Below are 26,784 nucleotides of genomic sequence, written 5' to 3' on the forward strand. Positions count from 1 at the left end.
GTGCTGGACCACTTCTTCACCGTGCAAAGTGTGCTTTAAGCCAAATAAAATGCTTCAATAAATTCACCATCCAAGCTGGACCATCATTCTCCAATAACCGAGTGCACACCAACACTGGAAGCTACACTCTCCCGTCCAAGCCGTACACTGGAATACATGACAATCATGACTCTTCAACCCTTGAATAGTTCCACTCTGAACATTGGCACATCTGGACAAGTTAGAAGCATATCCATCTGGCATTCTAAGCTCTTTGATCCATCCACACACTATTCTTGCCTCGTCTTTTGACATGGTGTAATTTGCTTTTGGTTTAAATAATCGGCCGTTACCTTGCGCCTTCAACTCTAAGTATTTTCGTCCACAATAGAAAGGTAAATCTTTTCTTGCTTTCTCATTATCTTTTGTCTTACCTATAACATTCATAACTGTGTTGAAGACATTGTCAAAGAAATTTTTTTCTGTGTGCATGACATCGAGGTTGTGTCTCAGCAAGTTGTCTTTCCAATAAGGAAGTTCCCAGAATATGATTCTTTTAGTCCAATTATGCCATTCTCCAAACCCTTCTATCCTATTCTGACCAGATTCAGTGACTTGTGGATAGTCTTTCACTCTTCTCCAAACGTGTGATCCAGTTAACTTTGGTGGGGGCACATCCCTTTCAACTTGCCCTTTGCGCAATGCCTTTTTGTTTCTTCTAAAGGGGTGATCAATGGGCAAGAACCGTCGATGACAGTCAAACCAACTACTTTTCCGGCCATAACTCAATTGGAATGACTTTGTATGTTCCATGGAATATGGACAAGCTAAGCGACCATGTGTGCTCCAACCAGATAACATGTCGTATGCTGGGAAGTCATTAATAGTCCACATCAAGGCTGCCCTCATAAGGAAATTTTGCTTCCTTGAAACGTCATACGTCCAAACACCATTCCATAACTTCTTCAAATCATCAATCAAAGGCTCCAAGTAAACATCAATCAATGATTTGGGATTAGATGGACCTGGTATTATACACTATAAAAACATGTAAGGCTTTGTCATACACATCTCAGGTGGTAGATTGTATGGGGTAACTATCACGGGCCAGCATGAATATGGTGATGCAGACACCTGAACGTATGGGGGTAAACCCATCAGAGCATAGACCAAGTCTGACGTTACGCGGTTCACTAGCAAAGGATGGATGTTTACGATTGAAGTGCTTCCAAGCTTCACCATCAGAAGGATGATGCAAAAATCCTTCAGTTTTGTTACCATCGTGCCATGTCATGTGTTCTGATGTTTGCATTGAAGTAAACATTCTTTGCAATCTTGGTATTATAGGCAAGTAGAACATGGACTTTAAGGGAATTGGTTTTTTTTGCCTCCGTCCAGCATGCATCGTATGATATCGAGGTGAGCCATAAAACTTGCATTCAACCAACAATGCATCATTTTTGCCACTGTCATTGTCATAGAATAACATACATCCATTAACACAACAATCAATCTTCTTGACTTCCAATCCCAACTTTGAAACACATTTTTTTGCTTGGTAATAATTCTTCGGCATAAAATTGTTTGGTGGTGTCAAATCTAACATCAATTTTGTATAGAAGTCCACTACTTGAATGGGAACGTTCCAATTAGATTTGCCAGCCATGAGTCTAATGCACACTAACAATTTTGACTCAGATGAACCTTCAAATACAGGTAGGTTTGCCTCTGTTAGTAAATTGTAAAACCTCTGAGTGGTTTCATTTCGAGACTCTTCATCATGACTATCGTTTGCTTCTTGTTCAGCATGACGACGAAGAGCATTGCCGACCATCTCTTGCATATAGGAAAATTGATCTATCTCAGATGTATGTACAATAGTATTCGAACCTGATTGATGGACGAACGCCCGAGGAGAGGTCGATGGAAGCTGCGCGAACACAAATCGGACCTCCTCGAAGCTTCTCCGACGAAGAATACGCAGCGGAAAAATGACAAAAACAGAGGTTAAACTTGATAGAAACCCTAGAAATGGAAGGAAACCCAATATGAACCGATTAATCGGTTCAAAATGAAGATTGAACGGTGGAAAAGGTTTGGAACGAATCAAAAGTAATTTTAATCGGCTAAAATCAGAGAAAATGATGAAGGATGAAGAAACCCTAGACAAATGTGCAGATGATTTGGTGACAGTGGAAGAAAGATGAAGAAACTTGTGAATCTGATACTTACGGAGGAGAAGAGATGGATTTGTGATGAAGAATGGTTGGCGACGAGGAAACGCTCGAGTGGAAGAACGAGATGAGGTTCTGCGAGATGGAGAAACGAAAGAGAGAATGTGGCTGTGCGTGTCTGATGTGTGAGAAGCAAAGCAAATGATGTGGAACGAGGGAGCGGACGCGTGGCTGAAGAAGGAATTGAAAAACGCTGACGCACCGTGAAGTTTAGAGAAATGGAAAAATGAGAGTGTGCTTGGAAGGTGGCTAGAGGAAGTCTTTGGACTCTCTAGCCTATGACTTTCAAGAGAGAATTATTCTGATTTCAGAAATATAATTCTCATTCAGCTCAAAAGTGCTAATACAAGAGAGGAGTTGGGTATTTATAGTAACCCATACTCCTTAAGAGCTAAGCTAGGAAAAGTAAAAATACAAAAGGAAAACTAAGTCAAGTAGGATTCCATCACTGATGCAAGCCGCTTTTCAGCTGCAGTGGAGGTCGATGGAATTTCTTCACCATGATATGTCCAAACCGTGTAATTAGGCATGAACCCTTTTTGGTAAAGGTGAAGTTTGACCACTTCATCTCTCAAAATCCTTGTACATTCGCACTTGATGCATGGACATCGAATCCCTCCATCAAGGACATAATATTGACATCGTCGGGCCGTCTCCACAAACTCTTCAACTCCAAGGACAAAAGATTCCTTCAAACCTCTCCTTCCACTATAACAACGGTCGTACATCCATCCACGATGGTTGGGAAAATGGGCCATGTTCTGTGACAAGCCAAAGAAATCAAAACTTAGCCAAAACAGCAACACTCCATGTGACATAAGTAATAAACCTATTACTACTCAAGTCGAACATGGAAGGCAATTTCAACACTATTGTCATAGGCATTCAATAAGGGCATGCAAAGACAAGTCCTCAGTATTGAACCGTCTTTGACATCCTAAGTGGTTGTGTATTAAATTTGGGGGAGTCAATTTTCTAACATTACTGAAGTTCTCTTTTATAGAGTACTTCCTCATATTTTGTACATTGTAAGTGTTTAAGGTACTTTCACTCTTCTCATTCCATTGAGAATGTGTGTAGTACGATACGACTTCAAAAGACTACTTTACTTAACTTAATCAAGTTGTAGCCTAATAAATGAACATACAATATAGAGGAACATACAATATATACATCAACATACAACATATACATGAACATTCACTCATGGTCTAAATGTAGGTTTGATAACAAATTTCTGCAAGGATCTAAAATTCTCACCTACTTTGGTCTATTTATAGGTGTTTGATAACAGTTGAAAAACTATTATTTTCATGCTTAAATTGATACTAAAAGCAACCTTTAACACTTAGAAACTAGCTTGAAATCATGCTTTTATTCATATTTTCAGAAATAAGAGAGCTGGACAGGTTTATGCTTGATTTCAGTGTTTTTGTGCAGGTTTTAAGGTGAATTTGGTGAAAGAAGTGAAGAAGGAGAGAGATGGAATCAGAAAAGACATCAAAAAGTGCAAAAGGAGAAGCCGCAACTGCCGCTCAACGGCAGTTTACCGCTAAGCGGCACTCAGGAGGTCACGTTGGAACCGCTGAGGGGCAAAATGGCCGCTGAGGGGAAGAAACTACTCACGCACTTACCGCTGAGCGACACTTTACCGCTGAGCGGCACACTTATGGGCTTGGGCCTAGATTTTCTGTAATTTTAGAATAGTATATAAGTTTTAGGACGTCCTAGGGTTTGTATCTTTGGTAGAAACGAAGCAAACACTCTCTCTTCCACCCCTTTGAAGGAGGATCTTGGATGCTCAAGCTACCTCTTCACCTTTCTAGGGTTTTATCCTTCATTCTTTCATTATTGTTCATCTAGGTTCACCATGAATATGGTGAACTAAACCTTGTATGTTTGTTGGGGAATCAATGTAATCTTTTGAAGCTCTCATATATGGAATTTGTGCTTGCATCTTAATCTAAGACTTATGCTTTCTTTCATCATTAGTTAGGGTTTTGCCTCTTTCCTCAATGCTTGCTTTGTTTAACTCATTCAATGCATGATTATTGATTTTGTCGATACGGGAACGTACGGGGAAGTCTAGATCCGGGGAATTTCTCCCAATAGTATATTGGTTGCCTTAAGCTCCTGTGCTAAAAAAACTAATTATTAGGAATGCTAGGAATCGTATGAACTCGTAATTAGGGAGAAGCCTTCTTGAAAGGTAATTTAAAGAGTGGCATTAACAATGATGACTTGAATGTTGAATTCCTAAAATATATGAGAGTGGATAAGATGAAATTGACCCCCAACAACATATTCATCAATATATTTCATTGAAAGTGCTTGTCTTTTGTTTTAGCCATTGATCAACCTCATGCATACATGTTTATTTTCGTCTTTTGCATATTAAACTCCACTTATTTTGTTCTTAAGTCTTAGCTAATCAACAAATCACATAACTAAACTAGGCCGTGAGTCCTTTGGGAGAATGATACTTGGTCTTACCGAGTTTATTACTTGAAACGATTCGGTCATACTTGCCGATTGTTAAACAAGTTTGTGACATCATATTTTGGTGATCATAAATTTGTGCATCAGTGTTCAATAGTCAAATTTTGTTTTTCTTTTTATTTTTCAATTGAGACTTCATTTTTATCTTTCTTTTATCTTTTAAAAGTGGTGCAGATAGTTAGTTTACTATTTTGGTGAGTACTTTAATAGACTTTGCATTCTTTGCACTTTTAGTGTATTTTAGGTACTACTTTTAGGTTTCTAAGTTGTAAAATTTAGAGTTTTAGTTTTTTTTTTGTAGTGTGAGTTCTTAATTAGTTAGGTTCTACCATTCTTAACTTGTTAGGATAGTTTACTTGTAGTATATTTTCCTACTTTAGTGCAGTTTGCAATTGTAGTACAATTTTTTAGAGGTTTGAGTAGTGATTTTTAGCTATTTAATCTACTTTTTTAGGTGCCAAGTACGCAAACTTTGACATATAGCTAGGTCATCTTCTGTCATGTTTCTTAGCTTCCTTTAACAACTTTAGAATTGTTAGGATGTGTAGAATACATAGTCTTAGGTTAGTTTAGGTCAATTCCCATTTTGTAACATACTTAGTACACTTTTTAGGTCTAAGTAGCAAAATTTTGAGATTTTGGTACTTGATCCAATTTGACATATTTCTTAACTTTATTTAAGTACTTTAAACTTGTTAGGATAAGAACATTACACATTCTTAAGTTAGTTTAGGTGAATTTCGAAATTGTCACCTATTTAGTACACTTTTTAGGTTCTAGGGTGTCATATTTTGAGTTCTAGGTTGTTTTTGTAGTATGAGTTTGTAGTTAGACTTCTTTATGGATGTTCTATACTGTTTTCGATCATATAGTTCCATCTGGAAACATCAAGTTTATATCATCAATTTGAAGGTGTGCTTCAACAGCTAAAGTGATGCTTCAAGCAAGTTTATATCATCAATTTGAAGGTGTGCAATCACTTTAACAATAAAGATAAAGACTACACCAGAAAATCAGTGGTCTACTTCCAATTTTAGGCAAAATTTGGTGGTTTAAAGGGTGATTTTGCACAAACACGTTTGGACACATAATTTCATGTTTTTAGCAACTTTGTATCATCAATTTGGATGTGTTTAAACACTGAAACAGCCAAGAAACATACGACACCAGAAAATCACTAGTTCACTTCCAATTTTAGGCAAAAGTGATGGTTTAGGAAGTGATTTTGCATAATGGCTCAAATTTGACCAAATGAACAGTTCATACAAGTTCCAAATGACAAAATAAACTTGCACTAATGGTAAAAATGCGCTGAAACAATCAGATTCATCAAATCACCCCTACTGCAGCCAATTATGCAACATTTTTTACACCATATTTGCACCAGAATTGAAAACAAATACTACAATCAAACTGGACAGCACAAACAAAGCTTATGGAAGTCCTAATTCACTACATCTAGCTGCAGAATATTAGGTATGAGATGTTTAAAGACATAAAACAGATGCAAGGATATCAATCACGGTCAAAAGATTGATTACAATCTGCGACAACACTTTGGTAATGAATTTGAAGCAACTTAGATATGCTTTTTGCATTTTATGGATTAATACAAGTTGCCACTACTTGAGACATGTGTAATAACATCAAATGAACGTGTTCAAATCTTGAGAACAACAAAATGTGCACTGGAATAGGTTTTCAATATTGCACCAGATTTGAAAATTATGTGCAGACTTTGAAAACCAGAATAACTTTTTTTATGCTTTAGCTTATATCATCCAGGCTAGACATTGCCTCATTGCCTTTTATGGATTGATATATTGCTAGACATGCATCTAAACACAAATTTGCAAAGAAAACACAGAAAATAAAGGCTGCAACAGAATCAACACTTCATGACAGAAATAACACTGCACATAAGGCACATGACTTTAGACAAAACTAGAAAATGAATATGCAAGCTGGAATTCAACTCAAGCAAACGAAATTCACTGATTAAAATGATGAAGTAACACTAAGGAACACTGCAAGTACAAGCACAACAAGTACAAAGACGATTTAAACCAATTTCTCACCTTTTTAGTACACTTTTTTAGGTCCTAACTACTCAAAAATTGAGTTCTAGGTAATTGTTTGCTTTTGAGTAGTTTCCTAGTGTCATTTCACTACTTTAGACTTGTTAGGATATTAACATTAGTTATTGTTAGTCAACTTTAGGTGAATTGCCTCTTTCTCACCCTTTTAGTAGACTTTTTTAGGTTCTACAAACTCAAACTTTGAAGTTGAGGTAATTCTTTGCTTTTGACAAATTTTCTAGCTTTGTTCTACTAGTTTAAACTCATTACGATGTTAAATATAGTAGTACTCTTTTGAGGGTTTAGGTAGTCAAATTTTGAGATTTTGCTACTTGATCCAATTTGACATCTCTATTAGCTTCATTTAAGTACTTTACACTTGTTAGGATAACAACAATATACTTTCTTTGGTTATATTAGGTGAATTTCGAATTTGTCACCTATTTTAAGAACACTTTTTATGTTTTAAGTACTTAAATTTTGAGACTTCACAATTGAAGTCCAAAATCATATGTTGAACTTTGACTTTAGAGTTCACTTTCACAATTAAAGTCCAAATTCATGTACAGGTTGTTGGAGACTTTAAGAGACATATCTTTTAACATGTTAAAGGCCAAAGTTATAACTTTGGTTCCTCCTTCTAGTTTGGCAACTTGGGGGATTCAAGATAGTGTATAACCAACATATATGCATGTTGGTTTGTCCTTGTACTCTACTTCATCCTTATAGTTACTCATTTTAAGTCTTACCCTGTATTGAAAGAAATTTTCAAGGGTGTTGTCATGGTCTTTTTCCAAGAGGGAATTTCGGTTGAAGGGTGGGGAACAAGGTGTGGAGATTATATATAAGAACAATATGCAACACAGACAACACAACAGAGAGAAGACAAAAGGCGAAAGAGAAAGAGAGATAAAAGGCAAACAAAATTTTATTAACCATAAGGAGGGGCCAACATGTTTATTTATCAAATTGTTGCATGGCTATAGGCTTTTAGACAGATCAATCACGATCAAAATAAAGCAAGGCAAACAGAATAAGACATCATTTACCTACCTGGAAATGATGAAGTCTTTGACACTTGAGTGTAGCCCTTAAACAATGACACTTTTGCAACTAACTTTAACCCACTCCGTTTGAAGCTTCCAAACGTTATGTGCTCCTAATTGAAACCCCAAAACCTTGTACAATAATGAAAAATTTTAATTAGCAAAACGCAACAACAACAAAAGATTAATCATCAAACACCGTATATCCATCCCAAATCTAAACAACTTTAACTTTAAGGTTTCTGACAATATTTACCAGAATCTACTTATGCAAACAATTGACTTGTGAAAGTAACATGTGTTTCCACTAACTCTGTCCGTGAATTAATTTGGTCCATGAGCCTTGTCCATTTGGTTTTGTCATATAACATAATTCTATTGTCCACTCACGGTCAGATTATAAACAAAGCTACTTACTTCTTCATCATACACAATTACCACTTCATATTATATATATATATATATATATATATATATATATTTATTCAGATTCCATGGTGGCTAATATTACTTGACTGTCATATGCAGAGATTTCTACACCAACACAATGAGACTTATAGTCCACCATTTCAAATGATAATAAAACTAGTTCAGCTACTTTTTGAAAGGTCTCGAATTTAGCTCCTAGTATGTTGTATTGTTAATTATTTAATCAAGCCCTTTAATTAAATAAAAAAACACTTTAATAATTTGTGGAAGAGAAATAACAAAATAAGGATAAGATGGAATGTCCTCTAATATTTTATCCATGAATCATTTACTTAATCATATAACTTCCAATTCAGAGACATTAAGTCCTTTGCTTTTTTGCTCTTTAACCTATACTGCATTTTCTCATTATTTACTCGAACCACGCCTCATTATTTCATTTTTAATACATTATGTCTACCATTTTTCACTTTTTAACATCAACTTATTGATATAAATATTTTCACAGTTTATTTAAAGATTTCTAATTAGATTTCAGAATCTAAATCATACCAACAGAAGACTTAGTACTCTGGAAACGTAATCAAGAGGGAGGAGATATGATAGCAATGACGACTCTACACATAGAGGGCATACAGCCTTAAATATGTTTGCACATCAGTATGTTAAGTATTTTGGCCAAAGGTAAACCTTTACGGTTACATTATCATTGTTCTAGTTCCAAACCGGTAAAGAAGGTTATAATTTGAATGTAATAGGTTGGCTATCAAAGAAGGAACATAAGTATCCCGGTTACAACTCTTGTGCAATTATACTACAAGGAAGAGTAACTCATGACCTCAAAGCTCATGCAGGAGACATTCCAAACAAAAATTCCTTTGCATATATCAGATTATTAAAAATCAAAACCAGATTCAAATGTTGCATTACTAAAACGTTCAGCGGGTCCTTGTTTTAGTTTCCATTGGATTAAGCTACTGATTTCATGATCTATTATGTTCTTCATGGATTTAAAATGACTGAGGGTAATAGCTCTGCATCTCAAGCCCGAAAACAAGTGTGCTCATTAAGGAAAACCATGAAAAATCCATACTAAAAGAGAAGAAGGATTTTAATACAACAATTTCACTCTCGGCTACTAAAGCTTTGTAATTTCTGATTCAAATCTCATAAATCTGTTTTGGCTTCATTCACCCTCATCAGATTGGAATACAATTTAATGAGCAAAGGTGTCTTTGGTGCCAACTAATTCCTACGTATATTCATGCTCACAAGGCCACGATTTTAAAGAAAAGAGAAATGTAGTAAAGCTTGGTTTTCCTTATGAAAATATCTGAAAAAATACAGACTAAGGAGGCTCTTTCAAACAACTAAACCAACTAATAAGAGTGACAAATGAGGAGGGTCACCATACATTTTTCAGTGGAGACAAAACCAAGGACAAAGTTATCCCAAACTTCAACCATCTAACGTGAAAACTACAATAGGAGGCCACAGTTCTCTAGCTCATAAGCCCACTTTGAATTGGGTCCGTCTATAACCATGGATTAGTCATAAAAAAAATATTGATTATAAGGAATAATGAAAGCCAAGCCAACACCGTGACTAGAGGGATGACCAACATTGGTTAGTTTGAAGTCTTAAAATAAATATTTAGAGAAGGAAGGACGACTCACTAGCCCAGCCAACAACGTGAATAATTGAGGAGAATTGAGACAAAAACAAGTTACATTGGAAGACCAACTTTGTTCTAATCGACATCTGCCAAAGAGGAATCAGGTAGAAGAATACTACCCTACCTATGCTTATCTTATAATACAATTAACAAATTATTACTCCTATCCATGCTTATTTAAGGCAGAAAACGCACACAATGAAATATAAAATGTTCCTCTTTAACTTCAATTTATTAACAGTGGTTCCATCATATAAGCATAATAAAAAATAAATTCCTGACAGTGGTAAACTATTCTGCACATCTAGGAGAATCGCTTCATCGAATCTAATTATAAAAATAAATATAAGGCTTAGACAGACACAGAGAACATACCTCGACGCAATGGTCTCCCAAGAGCCTCCCTTGACGAAAACAAGCACCCTCATGACAGCAATGTCCACACACCGTGATGTTAACGGACCACCTTCCTAACTATAAATGCACTGTGCCTAGAGAAAAGAATCAAACCTTAGCTGGAAAAAAATTCTGCACTACAAAAAGCTCCTAGTTTGGTGGTTTGATACTAAAAAACATATGCAACTGATTTAAACACACAACTGAATGTTCAGGTAACTTTATTTGATGATTTTAATTGTCTATAAACTCTAAAATGAGTATTAAACAGCCTGCAACTCAAAATCACTACTCCACTTCTATTTTAACTCAAAAAGTGATGGTTTTCACCATGTTAAATGTCCTTGCAATGTCCAGTTCGACTTTGATCATGCGTAGTTGTTGTTTTCAAGCTTAGTTTAGTGTATTTACACTTTCTATAGTCATTTGCATTGATAGCTACCTGTTTGAAGTGCTAACAATCAGAAATTATCACTGAATCTCAAAAAGAGTAGTTCAGTTGATTGAAAGCATGAATGACTTTGCCCAGGTTTTCTATGATTGAATCAATTGCTTGTTTTGCATCATATGATCAAGGTCGTTTGTTGGAACCTTTTTATTGGCCAAATTCATAAAGTTAGCCCACTAAAAGAGAACACTTATTGTTCTATCCTTTGAACCCTTAGCCTTGAACATACACTGAAACCCTTGATTGAAAATCTTTACCTTGAGTTAAGTAGAAGATCTTGTGTGGTATTGTTAAATGTTCAAGTTTGGGGTTGTTGGGAAAACATGAAAAAGGAAAAGCATTGAGCTAAGAGCCAAAAAGGAAGTATAGGCAAAGAAAAAGAAAAGAAAAGAAAAAGAAGTAAAGCTCAATGCAAATGCAAAGGCAAGTTGGGAAAAATAAGAATAATTGTGTTGTTATGATTATCTTAACTCAAGGATTTTGTGATCCAGAAAAACCAATTTTCTTGTTAGCCCAGCCATATTATAAGCCATTCAAAAGTCCTTGTGATGATGCATGCTTGTGAATGTTTTTGATTGTGGTAAAATGAAAGGCAAAGTTGATTCATGTGACATTGTGATAGTAGAGTGAATGAGTGATCACCTTTTATATACTTGTGTGTTGAGTGAAACACTTTACCTAGTGAGGAGATATTCCATTAGCACATGAACATCCATGCTTAATTGATTGGTCATTCATGAAAAAGAGCATTTGTTGGTAATTAATTGACTTTGTGAAACACTAAAGCATGTGCACATCTTGATTGAACTCTTGGTCATAAGTTTGATTGAAGTTTTTACTTATCTAAAAAGAGGATTTTTGGAATGAGTGAACCATCATATGAATTGGTTGGAGATTGAGTTACATCTTGTTTGCTTGAGGACAAGCAAAGTTCTAAGTTTGGGGTTGTGATAACAGTTGAAAAACTGTTATTTTCATGACTAAAATTGACACTAAAAGCAACCTTTACACTTAGAAACTAGCTTGAAATCATGCTTTTCTTCATATTTTTAGAAATAAGAGAGCTGGACAGGTTTATGCTTGATTTCAGTGTTTTTGTGCAGGTTTTAAGGTGAATTTGGTGAAAGAAGTGAAGAAGGTGAGAGATGGAATCAGAAAAGACATCAAAAAGTGCAAAAGGAGAAGCCGAAGTCACCGCTCAGCGGCAGTTTACCGCTGAGCGGCACTCAAGAGCTTACGGGAGATCCGCTGAGGGGCAAAATGGCCGCTGAGGGGAAGAAACGTCTCACGCACTTACCGTTGCGCGGCACTTTTATGGGCTTGGACCTAATTTTCTGTAATTTATGAATAATATATAAGCTTTAGGGTTTCCTAGGGTTAGGTATCTTTGGCAGAAACGAAGCAAACACTCTCTCTTCCACCCCTTTGAAGGAGGATCTTGGATGCTCAGGCTACCTCTTCACCTTTCTAGGGTTTTATCCTTCATTCTTTTATTATTGTTCATCTAGGTTCACCATGAATATGGTGAACTAAACCTTGTATGTTTGTTGGGGAATCAATGTAATCTTTTGAAGCTCTCATATATGGAATTTGTGCTTGCATCTTAATCTAAGATTTATGCTTTCTTTCATCATTAGTTAGGGTTTTTCCTCTTTGCTTAATGGTTGCTTTGTTTAACTCATTCAATGCATGATTATTGATTTTGTCGATACGGGAACGTACGGGGAAGTCTAGATCCGGGGAATTTCTCCCAATATTATATTGGTTGTCGTTAAGCTCCTGCACTTGATGAACTAATTATTAGGAATGCTAGGAATTGTATGAACTCGTAATTAGGGAGAAGCCTTCTTGAAAGGTACTTTAGAGAGTGGCATTAACAATGATGATTTGAATGTTGAATTCCTAAAATATATGAGAGTGGATAAGATGAAATTGAACCCCAACAACATATTCATATATATATTTCATTGAAAGTGCTTGTCTTTTGCTTTTGCCATTGATCAACCTCATGCATACATGTTTATTTTCGTCTTTTGCATATTAAAATTTAATTATTTCGTTCTTAAGTCTTAGCTAATCAACAAACCACATAACTAAACTAGGCCGTGAGTCCTTTGGGAGAACGATACTTGGTCTTACCAAGTTTATTACTTGAACGATTCGGTCATACTTGCCGATTGTAAAACAAGTTTGTTACATCATATTTTGGTGATCATAAATTTGTCCATCAATTATGTGGACAGAGAAGGTTATTCTACACATTCTATTTCTTGATCACTATGTTAAACATGAATAATTATTTCCATTTAATCTTAATACTTTGCAGGGTTGGAAAATCTGGAAGTCCTTGACTTCAGTGTGAAGAGAGAGCTGGATAGTTTCACTGTTATCCTAGTTTGTTTGAATTTCCTTCCATCTCTCAAGTCTTGATATTTATCATCCAACAGGTATTTATCACACAACAGGTCCAATGTATTCAACGGTAAGGATATATATTATAATGATGATGATGTGTGATAAGCATCTTTTTAATTTTTACTTAAAAATTGGTTGGCTTCTTCTACTACCTTTGAGTACTAACACATGTGCATTCCTTTAGATTTTGCAAATGAAATAAGGGGTTTGGAAGCAATGGAAAGATTGAAAGAGTTTCGACCATCAGATTTTGTGGTTTTTCATCAAAGCCTTCATGTGACACACACTTCCAATGTTACATACTTAGCACATTTCATCACAACCAGATTTAGAAAACTTTATATATTGGACAGTGTTACTATCTCCTTCCCTCCTTTTCAATTTTTGATCATAAAATTTTAACACATGTAAACCTGAGTGTTGCAGGTGGATTTCAATGTTTTTTAAAGCTTCATTCCTTTGCTTCTTATATATGACAAGTTCTATGTGGTTGAAAGTTCAAACTCTATATCAGGACTATTGGACCATGCATGTTTGAAGCAGAGGCTCTTGGTTTAGGAGCTATGTATGAAACTGGGACTATTTGTGTACCTAAGCCATATAAGGTGACTTGCTGCTAGGAGTTGTAGTTTGGACCGCTACCTACTGGTGGTTCTTTCATCATCATGGAATTCATACAATTTGGTGAATCTAGAGGTTATCAGGTCAGAAACCTAGAAATTACTTCTGATTAGGAAAGTTATAGTATCAAACATTTACAATATATAACATTATGTGTACGTGGATTGGAAGCGGGTCAAGGGGAAGTTAGAGGTTGAAAGGTTGACTTCATAGTTGAAGTTTTGCGTAGTTAGACCACACAGTTGCACGCATTAAAAGCAAAGGCAACAGACCAATAAACTTTCTCAATCAAACAACATCATACACTACTGCCACAAGAAAATCAAACAAATTCAAGAACATTGTAACTCATAATGAATTATTAAACGCACAACTTACCTCAACCAAGAAAGCCCATGACGATGGCAACCTTTGTACAGCACGACAGCCACACAAGACCACAACGGCCCCTCCAACGAAGTCCTTCAACCTAGTTCCTTCAAGTTCTGAGCACACTGTCCTGAGGTCGCCACAACACCATCGTCACGCCGCGACCACCACCTTCGAACAGCCCCCTCGGAATAATGTACTCCCTCAACCACCACCCTCCTCACCGGCCCTATCCTAACGTCGACACAACAATTGTAGCAAAAAAGGGGTTAATTTTGATTTCAAAACGAAAGATGAAGTTGCTTGGGGGTTCAGAGGTTAGAGACAAAAGATTGGGGGAAAGCTTATGTGGAAACTAAAATTTGGAGAATGAGAGAGGGAAATCCCAAATTTTCATTTCATTAGGTCGATCAATATACCGACGGCCTATGAGGCCTTCGGTAAACTTAAAAAGCCTTCGGTAATCAACCACTTACATGACCGTCGGTACATCCTTCGGTAAATCAACTTTATCGAAGGCCCCAAAGGCCGTCGGTATTATTCCTTCGGAAAATATCGCTTTTCCTGTAGTGAAATAGAGTTGGCAAATAAAACCCTGATTAGAGAACTTTTGTTGTTGTTCTTTCTGCATTAAAATGTCCTCCATAAGGTGAATCATGACAATGCCAGAGAATTCCTTCTGCTTCTTCATTTGTCACACATCTCCTCAGAAGATTATCTGCTCCAATTTTGAACAAATAAGGATCATCCCAGACAAACTGCTTGGCGTCATGCAAAGATTTCTTTCTTTGTTGCCAAGTTAGATCTTCTGGCATTACCCTTGCAGCTTTGAAATTAGCCATATCAGCAAACCATGGCCTCTATTGAATATACATGAGTGTTTCATCTGAAAAAGATTCCCAAATCTCTTATTCCTTGCTAGTGACCTCCTTGTTGACTAGCCGTGACAAATGATCAGCAATCAAGTTCTCACTCCCTTTCTTATCACGAATCTCCACATCAATTTCTTGCAAAAGTAACACCCATCTAATCAAACGTGGCTTAGAGTCTGGCTTTGTCAACAAATATTTGATAGCTGCATGATCTGTATAAATAATCACCTTAGACCCAATAAGATAAGGTCTAAACTTCTCTAAAGCATATACTATAGCTAGGAACTCTTTCTCTATGGTAGCATAATTCAACTAAGCATCATTCAGAACTTTGCTGGCATAATAAATTGGATGAAAGATCTGCTATTTTCGCTGGCCAAGAACGACTCCTATTGCATAATCACTAGCATCACACATTAGCTCAAAATTTTTATTCCAGTCTGGAGCTATAATTACTGGAGCTAACACTAATTTACTCTTCAATATGTCAAAAGCTTTCAAACATTCTTCATTCATCACAAAAGGAGCATCCTTCATAAGAAGATTACTTAATGGTTTAGCAATTTTTGAAAAATCTTTGATGAACCTTTTGTAAAATCAAGCATGACCTAGAAAACTCCTGATTCCCTTTACATTTGTTGGTGGAGGCAGTTTCTCAATGACTTCTACTTTGGCTCTATCCACCTCAATCCCTTTAGCAGAAATTTTAAGTCCTAGCACAATTCCTTCTGTTACCATGAAATGACATTTCTCCCAATTGAGAACAAGATTTGTCTGAACACATCTTTTAAGAACAATATCCAAATTAGCCAAACACCTTTGGAAAGAATTTCCAAAGACTGAAAAATCATCCATGAAGACTTCAAGGCACTTTTCTAGAAGATATGCAAAAATTGCCTGCATACACCTCTGAAATGTAGCTGGAGCATTACATAATCCAAATGGCATCTTTCTGTAGGCAAAGATACCGAAAGGACAAGTAAAAGTCGTCTTCTCTTGGTCTTTTGGATCTACCACAATTTGATTGTATCCAGAATATCCATCTAGAAAGCAATAAAAAGCTTGACCTGCTAATCTCTCCAACATCTAGTCCATGAAAGGAAGAGGAAAATGATCTTTCCTAGTGGCTTTATTTAGCTTCCTGTAATCAATGCACATTCGCCATCCAGTAACTGTCCCAGTAGGAATAAGTTCATTATTCTCATTATGAATTACTGTCATCCCGCCTTTCTTTGGAACCACCTGTACTGGACTTACCCATTCACTGTCAGAAATTGGATAGATGATACCAGCTTCCAAAAGTTTCAACACTTCTTTTCTAACCACCTCCTTCATTACAGGGTTTAACCTTCTCTGTGGTTGAGCACTCGGTCTATAGTCATCTTCCATAAAGATCTTATGCATACAATAAGTTGGACTGATACCTTTAAGATCTGAGATTGACCACCCAATTGCTTCTTTGTTAGCTTTCAGAATTTCTATCAACTGTTCTTCTTCTTTTGGAAACAAAGAGTTACTGATCATGACTGGCTTTGTTCCATCTTCATCTAGAAAAACATACTTCAGATGTGATGGTAGTGTTTTTAATTCTAACTTCCTTGCTTCGACTTCTTCTTCCTTATCAATTATCTCAAACTTTGTATCCTCCTCTGAAATCTCATTCAATGTTTCCAAGTCCATCATGCATTCTTCAATTAATTTCTCTTCTCCTTCATCTAAATCTTCACATGCATCAATAAGAGTTTTCTCTATTGGAGAAACATAATGCACCATCCTTTCTTGCTCCATACAAACTTCATCCAGTTCGTCAAGTTGAAAACATGTTTTATCATCATTTGGATATGTCATGGCTTTCAATATGTCAAAGTTTACCTCTTCATCATGAACTCTTAATTTAAGCTTACCATTCTCTACATCAATTAAAATTCTAGTAGTCTTCATAAAAGGTCTCCCAAGAATGAGAGGCACATCACCATTCCCTTCCATCTCCATTACAATAAAATCTACTAGGAATAGAAACTTGTCAACTGATGGGAGGGTCGCACCTCCCAACAAAAGTTGTGCATAAAAGAATGCAGTATAAACTAGGAAGTGACTCCTAGGTCGTCTCTCAAGGACCAAATGTGGTTCGAGTCTTAGGTCTAACACGTAGTGGGGGGGTTGAAAGAGTTTTTGTGATTCGAAATGAACTAAATTAAAACTGGAAATTAAATACAACCAAACATAATTGAAAACATTGAATTAAATGGACAAAGCATGAAGACCAAACACTCCTACAGATGTTCGAACGGTTCTACATTGAGACCGAACGGTCTTTAAGCCAAAGGTGGAAATTGAAATGCAGGTAAGAAAGGCTGAACAGAACAAAACAGCATGAAAACAGTAAATTGAATGGTCCTAAGCAAGATGTTGAACTAATTAAGATGCAAGAAATAAATGACAAAGCACATCAATGCTCTTAAATTGCAATTTGAACTAACAAATTAAATGCACATAAAGCTTGGAAATTGTAAAACAAAAATCACCACCGATTCTAACATCAACACAATGGAAAGAGACTTTTTTTACAGCTAAAGCAAAATAAAAGACAAATAAAAAAAAGAAAATGCTTTTCTAAAAAAAATACAAATGAGCGTGTGTGCTGCTGTTACTGATTCCTTCTTTCCAATTAAATAAAACCCTAGAGCTAGAAGCTTCCCAAACAAAGAACGTTTAACAGCCAAAGCTTTAATCAACACAAAACCAAAATGATATGACAATGAGAAATCAGCAAAAAAAAAATAAACATAAGTTCTTCATTCATCCCATTGAAAATAACGTTCAAAGCCAAAAACCCAAAGAAAATGAGTGTGACCTCCAGCCAAATGTATGCATGCTGCTTTAACTTTTTTAAAAAAAAAAATACAAAACGGTGCTCTCCATTGGATGGCTGCTAGAATAAAATGAAAGATGATTCTCGTTGGCGGCTTCCACACGTCCCAACTCTCGGTGGCTCCCCTTTCTACAAGAAAGAAAATTAAATCTACTGAACATCACCGTCCATCAATGCACCGTTGCTTCCAAAAAAAAGAAAAATGAAATGTGCTTTTTCCTATATTCTGGATGTATCCTCTGTCTAAAAAACAACGTTCCAGCCAGCTCCTTCCTCTTGGTGGCTATAGCTGAGCTTCTTTAATCTCTTTTTCTCCAAACTTCTAGACCTACCTCCACGTGCCCCATGCCTAGCTGGACCGCCTCTCATACTACCAAATCTGGACGCTGAAGTTATTTTCGTGTGCACCCCTTCGTTGCTGGACCAAGGCTGCGTGTGCCGCTTCCTCTTTGGACACCCCTGCTCTCTGTGAATCAACACACCTCTTTTTCTCCGCTACTGGATGCGTGAAGGCTACTAGACGCTCCCCATTTGGACCGTGGCTTCTTTGTGCACACCCGCTGCTGCCATCCGTGTGGTGTTGCTAGATGCACCTCCTAATCTCTCTAAGCTTGCTGGATGGGAGCTGCTGGACGTTAGCTGGGCCAAACACGTGTGCTACTCCCTTTTTGATTTCAAATCCAAATGAGCGTGCACCTCCTTGCAGCCTTTGCTGTCCGTGAGTGCTTTCTTTCTTCCAGCACCCCCTTCTTTCTCTCATTTAACCTTCAAATGTCCCAAATTGTATTTCCAAAATTTTTCTGTAATTAATAAATCAAATAATTAGCTTCAAAAAACCCAAATTAGCACAATTACGAATTTCCGACCAAATTAAGCATAATTCGGAAAACGAGGAAATAACAGACAATTAAATACAATTCCCTAGTTTATTTAAGTGCAATAAACTAAATATAATTCAAGAAATAACGACTCATCATCAACCTTCACTAAAGCGTCTTCAACCACTCCACATGGATATTTAAGAGATCTATTTGCCAATTGAAGAGCCATTATGGTAGGTTGGAGTTCCAAACCTTCAATTGGATAGCGGCATTAAATTAATGCTAGCTCCCAAATCAATCAATGCTCTTCGAAGTTCCAAAGCTCCTATAGTACACGAAATAGTAAAGCTTCCTGGATCTTTAAGCTTAGGAGGTAATTTCTGTATGATTGCACTGCAGTTACCTGTACTTTGATAGTTTCCTTCTCACTGTACTTGCCTTTCTTTGTAAGGAGTTCCTTCAAAAATTTTGCATATGATGGCATCTGTTGCAATGCTTCAGAGAATGGTATAGTAATCTCCAACTTCTTAAACAATTCCATGAATCTTTCCAACTGTTTTCCTTTCTCCTTCCTTGAATAATTTTTTGGATAAGGAAGTGGTTTTTCAAACTCTTTTTCTTTTTGTCTCTCATCTCTCTCTTCTCTCTCTTTCTTTTTCCATTCATTTTCTTCTTCTTTCTTTTTTTCTCTCTCAATTCTTTCTTTCCACTCACATGTTTCTTTTTCACTCTCATTTTCTTTCTCCTCTCTCTCTCTATTTTTCTCTCCTCTAACACCTTACCACTTTTGGTAACAATAGTCTTACACTCCTTTCTGAGATTACCATTTTTTATTTTGTCAACTATTTGCTCACTATGGATCTTCATATTTTTAACTGCAACTTCCACATTCTTACAATAAGATGCATTCGTCTTCAAGAATTGTTGGAAAGTCTCGTCAAGTTTTGTTGTATTCCCAGATGGAGTAGGTTGTGTCTGCCATCTTTGTTGCTGCCATTGAACCATTGAAATATTTTGTATTTCTTGTGGTAATTGAGAAAGTTTCTTAATTACTTCTTCCAACTGCTGAGAAATAATCTTATTTAGAATAAGCAGGGCATCATTAGATTGAAATTGTAGCAACTCCTTCTAACTAGGAACTCCTCTTTCACTGTTCAGCTCATTATCACTAGTAGCCATGTTTTCAATTATTTCATTTGCTTCCTTTGGAGTCTTCCATTTAATGTTGCCTCCAACTGAGGCGTCTAGCATCAACTTGGTTTGTGAACCAAGACCTCCAAGGAAGAATAGGACTACTTTTCCTTCGTCAAATCCATGCATGGGAGTCTTTCTTAATAGGCTTTTGTACCTATCCCATGCATGGCCTAGTGATTCCTCCATGCCTTGCCTGAAGAATGAGATCTCTTGCTTTCCTTTATTTACCTTGGACTGTGGAAAGTATTGGTTCAAGAACTTTGTGACTACATCTTCCCACTCTGTAAAGCTTCCTTCTGGAAAAGAGTTCAACCAAAGCTTAGCGTTGCCTCCCAATGAGAATGGAAACAGGCTAAGTTTGATTGCTTCGTCAGGCACCCCATTTATCTTCACTGTATTGCAAATTTCATTAAATGTTGTGAGATGCTCATATGGGCTTTCATGCGACAACCCATTAAATTGGTTACTCTTCACCAGTTGGATTAATGCTGGTTTCACCTCCATATTAGCTGCAATGACCCTTGGTCTTGCTATGCTATTGAAATGCTAAGGTCCAACCACATTAGTATAATCCGCAAGAGTCCGTCTGACATTATTATTCTCCCTCTCCTCAGTGCTATGGTAAGAACCTTGTGGTGAAGGTTGTAAAAGGATTTCCGGAGGAGGAAAAAGTTCTCTAGATGTACGGATTCTTCTCCTCCGTTTACTCTCGTCTAAATCATCAAGAAGAGGTTCCGAGGTTTTCTTGCTTCTAGTTCGAATTGCCTCCTGCTTACACAAGAAAACAAATCCCTAGAAAAATTTGTTAGCACAAAAAGATATAGAAGAAATAATATAAGAGATAAGAAGATAGAATAAAAACAGAAAAATAAAAACAGAAAACAGAAAAATAAAAATAAAAATAGAAAATAAAATAAAAACAGAAAATAAAATAAAAACCAAGAAAACAGAATATAAAATAAAATAATATAATAAACGAAAAATAAAATAAAATAAAAATAGAAAAATAAAATAAAATAAAAATAGAAAAATAAAAGCAGAAATTCAAAATTTCAAAATTCAAGTCAAAGATAATCAATAATCACACAAACGAACTAGTTAAACCACAAGTCCCTGGCAATGGCGCCAAAAACTTGATGACAAATTTATGAACACTGAAAAACGGCGCCACAAACTTGTGTAACCATCGGCAAGTGTGACCGAATCGTATCAAGTAATAAACTCGGTAAGACCAAGTATCGTTCTCCCAAAGGACTCACGACCTAGTTAGTTATATGATTTGTTGATTATTTAAGACTTGTGAACAAATTCTTGTAGTTTTAAATGCAAAAGGCAATACTTAAACATGTATGCATGAGTTTGATCAATGGAAAAGAGGAAAACAAACACGGAATGAATTAAATGGATGAGTATGTTGTTGGGGAAATTGATGAGTCAATATTTTCTCAATTTCACTTAGCTTATTGTGCTAGATTTAATCAGGGAATTGTGCTTAAAAGTCCAGTATTTTTCCGTTTTTGCTAATTGTGCTTAATTTGACCAAAAATTCTTATTTTAATTAATCTGAATTATTTGAGCTAATTATTTGCATTGTTAATTGTAGGGAAATTGTTGGATAATATTTTGGGACTTAAAGAGAAATGCCATATCAATTATACTTTAAACTAAAATGATTGAGGAGGTGTGGATTTCAATTAGGGCCCATCTTATTTTTATTTGGCACATGGGGTTTAAAAACAAACCCAAGGAGGAAATAGGGACACACGTCCAGCCGCCACGGAGGAAGAGCTGGAGAAAGAAAAACACATATGGAGGGTTACGGTTGAGGAAGAGAGTGTGATTGACTTTGGAGGAGAAAGCATGAGTAGAAGTGGTGCCACGGTAGATTAGAATGGAATAAAAAGAAGTGGAATATGTAGGTATCCGTGCACGGTAATGTAATGCTGGAATGGTTTAATTTCTTTTCTTTATTTTGCTGGAAGAAGTGCTTCATTATTGGAGAGCTCCCACCAGGGATGAGAGTGAAATGTTGATTCATTGGGAGAAGAGCACATGCGATGCTTGATTTTGGGAGAGTAACACGCTGATTTTTAAATTGTTTTTAGGTAGGAATAGCTCATTAGTTTTGCTAGAAAGAATAGTATTACGGTGACAAGGAGTAGTCACATCACATTTTGCAATGAAGAACACATTTCATTTTATTACATCTTAGGATAGGGGACACATTAGGTTGATTGATAGGAGAACACAGTACCTTTTATTCACTTTGGAATTATTCACTTTGGAGCTACACACGCTTACTTCTTGTATTTTAATTTATCATGCAACTTGAGCATTTAATTTTACTTCCAAGCTACATTGCGCATTTAATGTTTTAGCTTAATGATACATTTGAATAGCATTAGAAGTGTTTCTTTATTTTCTGTTGCATTTTACTGTTCAATCTCGGTTTGCTTTTACTGATGCTTCTATTGTTGCGTTTAGACTTTAAGTTCATTTGGTGCATTTCAATTAGGTTGTTGTTACGTTTTCTGCGCGTTTACTTTTCTAGAGTTTTATTTTCAAATCCTAATGAATTCTGCATTCTTTTATTTTGGTGTCTTTTACCGTTCGGTTTTTACTGTTTTGAAATTTATTTCAACACTTTTAATTCTGGTTACATCTTTATTTAATTTCTAGTTTTAATTTATTTCAATTGCATTCACAAAACATTTAAAAATCCCCCCACTACGTGTTTGACCTAAGACTCGAACCACATTTGGTCCTTGAGAGACGACCTAGGAGTCACTTCCTAGTTTATACTGCATTCTTTTATGCACAACTTTTGTGGGAGGTGCGACCCTCTCAACAAAATGGCGCCGTTGCCGGGGACCAACGGTTCAGTTTTAGGTCTTATGTTGTGTTAGTGTGTGTTGTGTTTTGTCTTGTCTTGTGATGTGATGTTCTGTTTTGTGTGTGCGCGTTGCATGTTAAATTGTGACGTGTTTTGTTAGTTTCGTAATTTTTAGTATTTTCTCTTTCCATGTCTACCTATTTTGATTTTGTGAATACTGCTTATTCTGCCAGTGCCTCTGATTATGATTCTCCTTCTGCATGTTACTCTGATTGTGATTCATATTTTGCTGATTTGTATGTTGAGAGCAATATGGCTCATCCTCCGACTTCTGAGAGTTCTCTTTGGGAACCGGTTCCACCTACTGAGGATGATTTTTATTGCGTTCTAAGCACTGGACTGACATATTTGCTCCCTAAGTTTCATGGTTTTGCAGGAGAATGCCCACATAGACATTTGGAGGAGTTCCACATCATGTGCTCTTCAATGAAGCCTCCAGATGTCCCTCTTGATCACATTTTCTTGAGCGCATTTTCGCATTCATTACAAGGAGCAGCTAAGGATTGGAAAGACTCTCTTCCTCTAAGATCCGTTACCGATTGGGGATATCTTGAGCATCAGTTTCTGAGCAAATTTTCCCTTGTGCAATATGCTTACAGCAACGATCCTGGATGGAATGAGACTAACTTGGGATGGCAAGGTACCCCACAACAACATCATTATCAAGAACCACCATTCCAGAGTGCTTGTATGCCTCCACCAGTCCAGCAATACCAGAGTCAGCAATATGATGAGCCTGCCCAATTAGCTCCTCAGCCTTCTCCTTCTGAGCTTACATTGAAGGAGTTATTGGAGCAGATGACCATGCAAAATCTTCAGTTCAAGCAAGAGAACATGGAGTTTCACCAGGAAACACGAGCTATCATTCAGAGTTTGACTGATCAAATAGGGGAGATGGCCACTCAACTCACTGAGGAACAGTCTCAAGATTCAGAGTTACCATTTCAGACTGTTCAGATTCCAGATGATGTTAGTGTCATCCACATAGGAGATGGGGAGCAGAGTAATGCGCTCATTGTGCCACCTACTTTCCCACCCTCCTATGTCCCTACTCTTGCACATGAGGAGACTAATGAAGATTTTGAGGACCAGGCAGGTATAAACAGTAATTTTGAGCCAGGTAGACGATTTTCATCCTCCACCACTGTTCCAATCTTTAGGGAAGTCGAGGTAAACATACCTCAAATTGATTATTCTGTTGATGATTGTGTTATGCATGATTATGATGTTGATAGGTATGTTGATGATTATATTGTTGATGAGTCTGTTCTTAATTGTCCTTCTCTGCATGATGAGAACCACTTTTTGCTATCACATCCAAATGTTTATTCTCCATGCACTGAACATGAATCTGAGTCTGTTGTTGATATTGCTTTTGAATTTGAAATTGATTCATGTTCTGAGAGTATATCTGTTGTTCAACTTGTTACACTGGGATTGGGTGTTATACCCCTGCGTGTCAATTCTTTGGAGCCACAATGTACTAACCATGTTGCAGGAGGTACATATGAATTTGACCAACATGCACCCCCAGTGGAAGACAAGGGTGCTTACGTACACAACAGTTTGAAGATCAATAGGCACCGGCTGAACCCACTCATCAACAATCTTTGCTTCTTAGATCCAGCTGTGGAGGACATCTCCCTGCTTGATCAAATATGGAGGATGAAGCAATTCTTCCTCACAACTTCCTTGCTGGATCCTGTGGTGGAAGACATCTCCCTGATAGTCCAAAATTGGCAACTGCCACCATGACCAGGGGAGTTTTCTTTTTCCCTTCTCCCCCTTTCCTTACTTTTATTGCACTTGTCCATGATCTGTTCACTGTTCTGATTTCTGATCTTATGCTTATGACACATTGAGGACACTGTGTAGTTTAAGTGTGGTCTATTGGGGGAAATTTTTATTTTTCTTTGTTAGTTTTTGTTTTCTTTGTTAAATTTTTTTCTGTTTTAGGTTGTTTTTTTTGTCGTGTCTTGTATATAGTTTTGCATGATTCTCTTCATTTCTGGACTTTGTTTGGGTTGTAGACTTATCATTTCCTTCACTTGATTGATACTTGGCTTGAAATCCTTGTTTTTCTTTGCTTGGGAAGATGATTATGATGTTTGAGAGGTTGAATTGATTGTGACACAAATGCCTTGTGTGAGATTTGAGCCACTTTATGTTCTTTCTTGTGTGTGATATGTCTCTTGATTGCTTGCGCATATGCCTTGGTTTGACTCTTGTTGATAATTCTTGATTGATATGCATGTTTGGAAGTGATAAAGGCAGTTTTTTTCTTGAGCTTCTCTAGCCAAATAAGCTTACCTTGTTCTGATCCTTTGAAAACCCCTTTTGAGCCTATACTTTCCTCATTTCTTTGTTTTGAAGCTCATACACTAGCCCTAAGTGAAAAACCATGATTACCTTAACCTTAGGGAATTTTGGAGCTTTGGAAGTGTTTTGGGAACAAGTGTGGTCTTTTGGGGGTTTCTGATGAATTGGCTGGTTGGTTCCTCTTCTTGTTTTGTTTTTGGAAATATGATTTATATTTTGTCTCTGACAGTTGTGTGCTAAAAAGAGAAAAGAAAGGAGACAGGATGAAAAAAAAATGAAAAAAAAAGTGAGAAAAATGAGAAAAATAAAATTTTTTTGAATAATGGAGTCAAGAAGAGGATGGAATTAGAGGTTGTGGGTGTGTTTGAATGTGTTTACAATTGTTCCCCATTGCTCCTCTGTTCCTTATGGTTTGTAGCTTCTTATTCAGATATATCCTCCCTTGTCCTTGGCCCCATTACATCCATTAAAGACCTTTTGATTTGAACATGCATATGTTTTGAGTGTTGATATTAGAGGCTTGCCAAGTCTATTTGTGTTTGCTTTCTTGAGTGCATTGAGTGACATTGATTTATCTTAAACACTTGAGAGAGACACTGATTGTGTGCATCTGTGAGGCTCTATTGCTTTTGATTCATCTCTTGAACTGATTGACTGTTTTCCTTCTACTGAACTGTTTGGATGATTCTTTGAGTATCTGCTTTCATTGACTCTGTGTGGGATTCTGCCTATACCTTTTACTGTCCAGATTTTGTGAGAATTGTGCAACTGTGTTCTTGTTTTGGAGTCTTGTTGTCTGTCTGTCGAGTCTGTGTCACCTCCCTGATGTTTGAGTAGTTCCCTGGTTTTCGTCTTGATTTTGCCCAAGAGTGCAAAAAGACTAAGTGTGGTCTATTTTGATGAGTCAATATTTTCTCAATTTCACTTAGCTTATTGTGCTAGATTTAATCAGGGAATTGTGCTTAAAAGTCCGCTATTTTTCCGTTTTTGCTAATTGTGCTTAATTTGACCAAAAATTCTTATTTTAATTAATTTAATTATTTGAGCTAATTATTTGCATTGTTAATTGTAGGGAAATTGTTGGATAATATTTTGGGACTTAAAGAGAAATGCCATATCAATTATACTTTAAACTAAAATGATTGAGGAGGTGTGGATTTCAATTAGGGGGTGCAAACGGATGAGATGGAACGTTGGGATGAAGACGTGGTGCACAGAGCAAACCTCGGCCCAGCTTGCTTTCATATGAAGAGCATCACGTTCCAGCTGCCACCGAGAAGACTTCTTCAATTTTTATAAGTTCACTCACCGGTCCAGCAAATGGGAAGTTGCCACGGCCCAAAGAAAAAAAAAAGGGGGCTGCACGTTAAGAAGAAGGTGGTGTCACGGAGTGGGCTGGACGGGTGGAAGGAAGCTTTCATTTTTGAAGAGGGGTGCACACGGGATCCCAGCAGAGGCAGCAGCCACAGCCCAATAAAAGCAAGCTCCACAGTAGCGGTGCATCCAATAGCGTCCAGCAAGCCTTCAATTCCAGCATTCCAGCACACGCCCAAGTCCACGGTCCAGCAGAGAAATGTGTGTGGCTAGAAGCATGTGCACAAAACAAGGTGGAGAATGGAATGGT

At 36.8% G+C, this 26,784-nt stretch overlaps 1 protein-coding gene across 1 annotated transcript in view; it reads left to right on the top strand.

Moving 5' to 3' along the window:
* Positions 1-24,596, top strand: part of LOC148205282 (uncharacterized) — a 30,472-nt gene extending 5,876 nt beyond the window's left edge. Inside the window, exon 2 of the mRNA XM_088104190.1 lies at positions 23,403-24,596. Coding sequence (XP_087960316.1) covers positions 23,403-24,596 — 1,194 coding nt within the window. The remainder of the gene's footprint in view (positions 1-23,402) is intronic.
* The last annotated feature ends 2,188 nt before the right edge of the window (positions 24,597-26,784 follow it).

This window comes from Vigna umbellata, chromosome 1, assembly GCF_029865625.1.
Source record: "Vigna umbellata cultivar VRB3 chromosome 1, Vumbellata_1.0, whole genome shotgun sequence".
NCBI lineage: Eukaryota > Viridiplantae > Streptophyta > Magnoliopsida > Fabales > Fabaceae > Vigna > Vigna umbellata.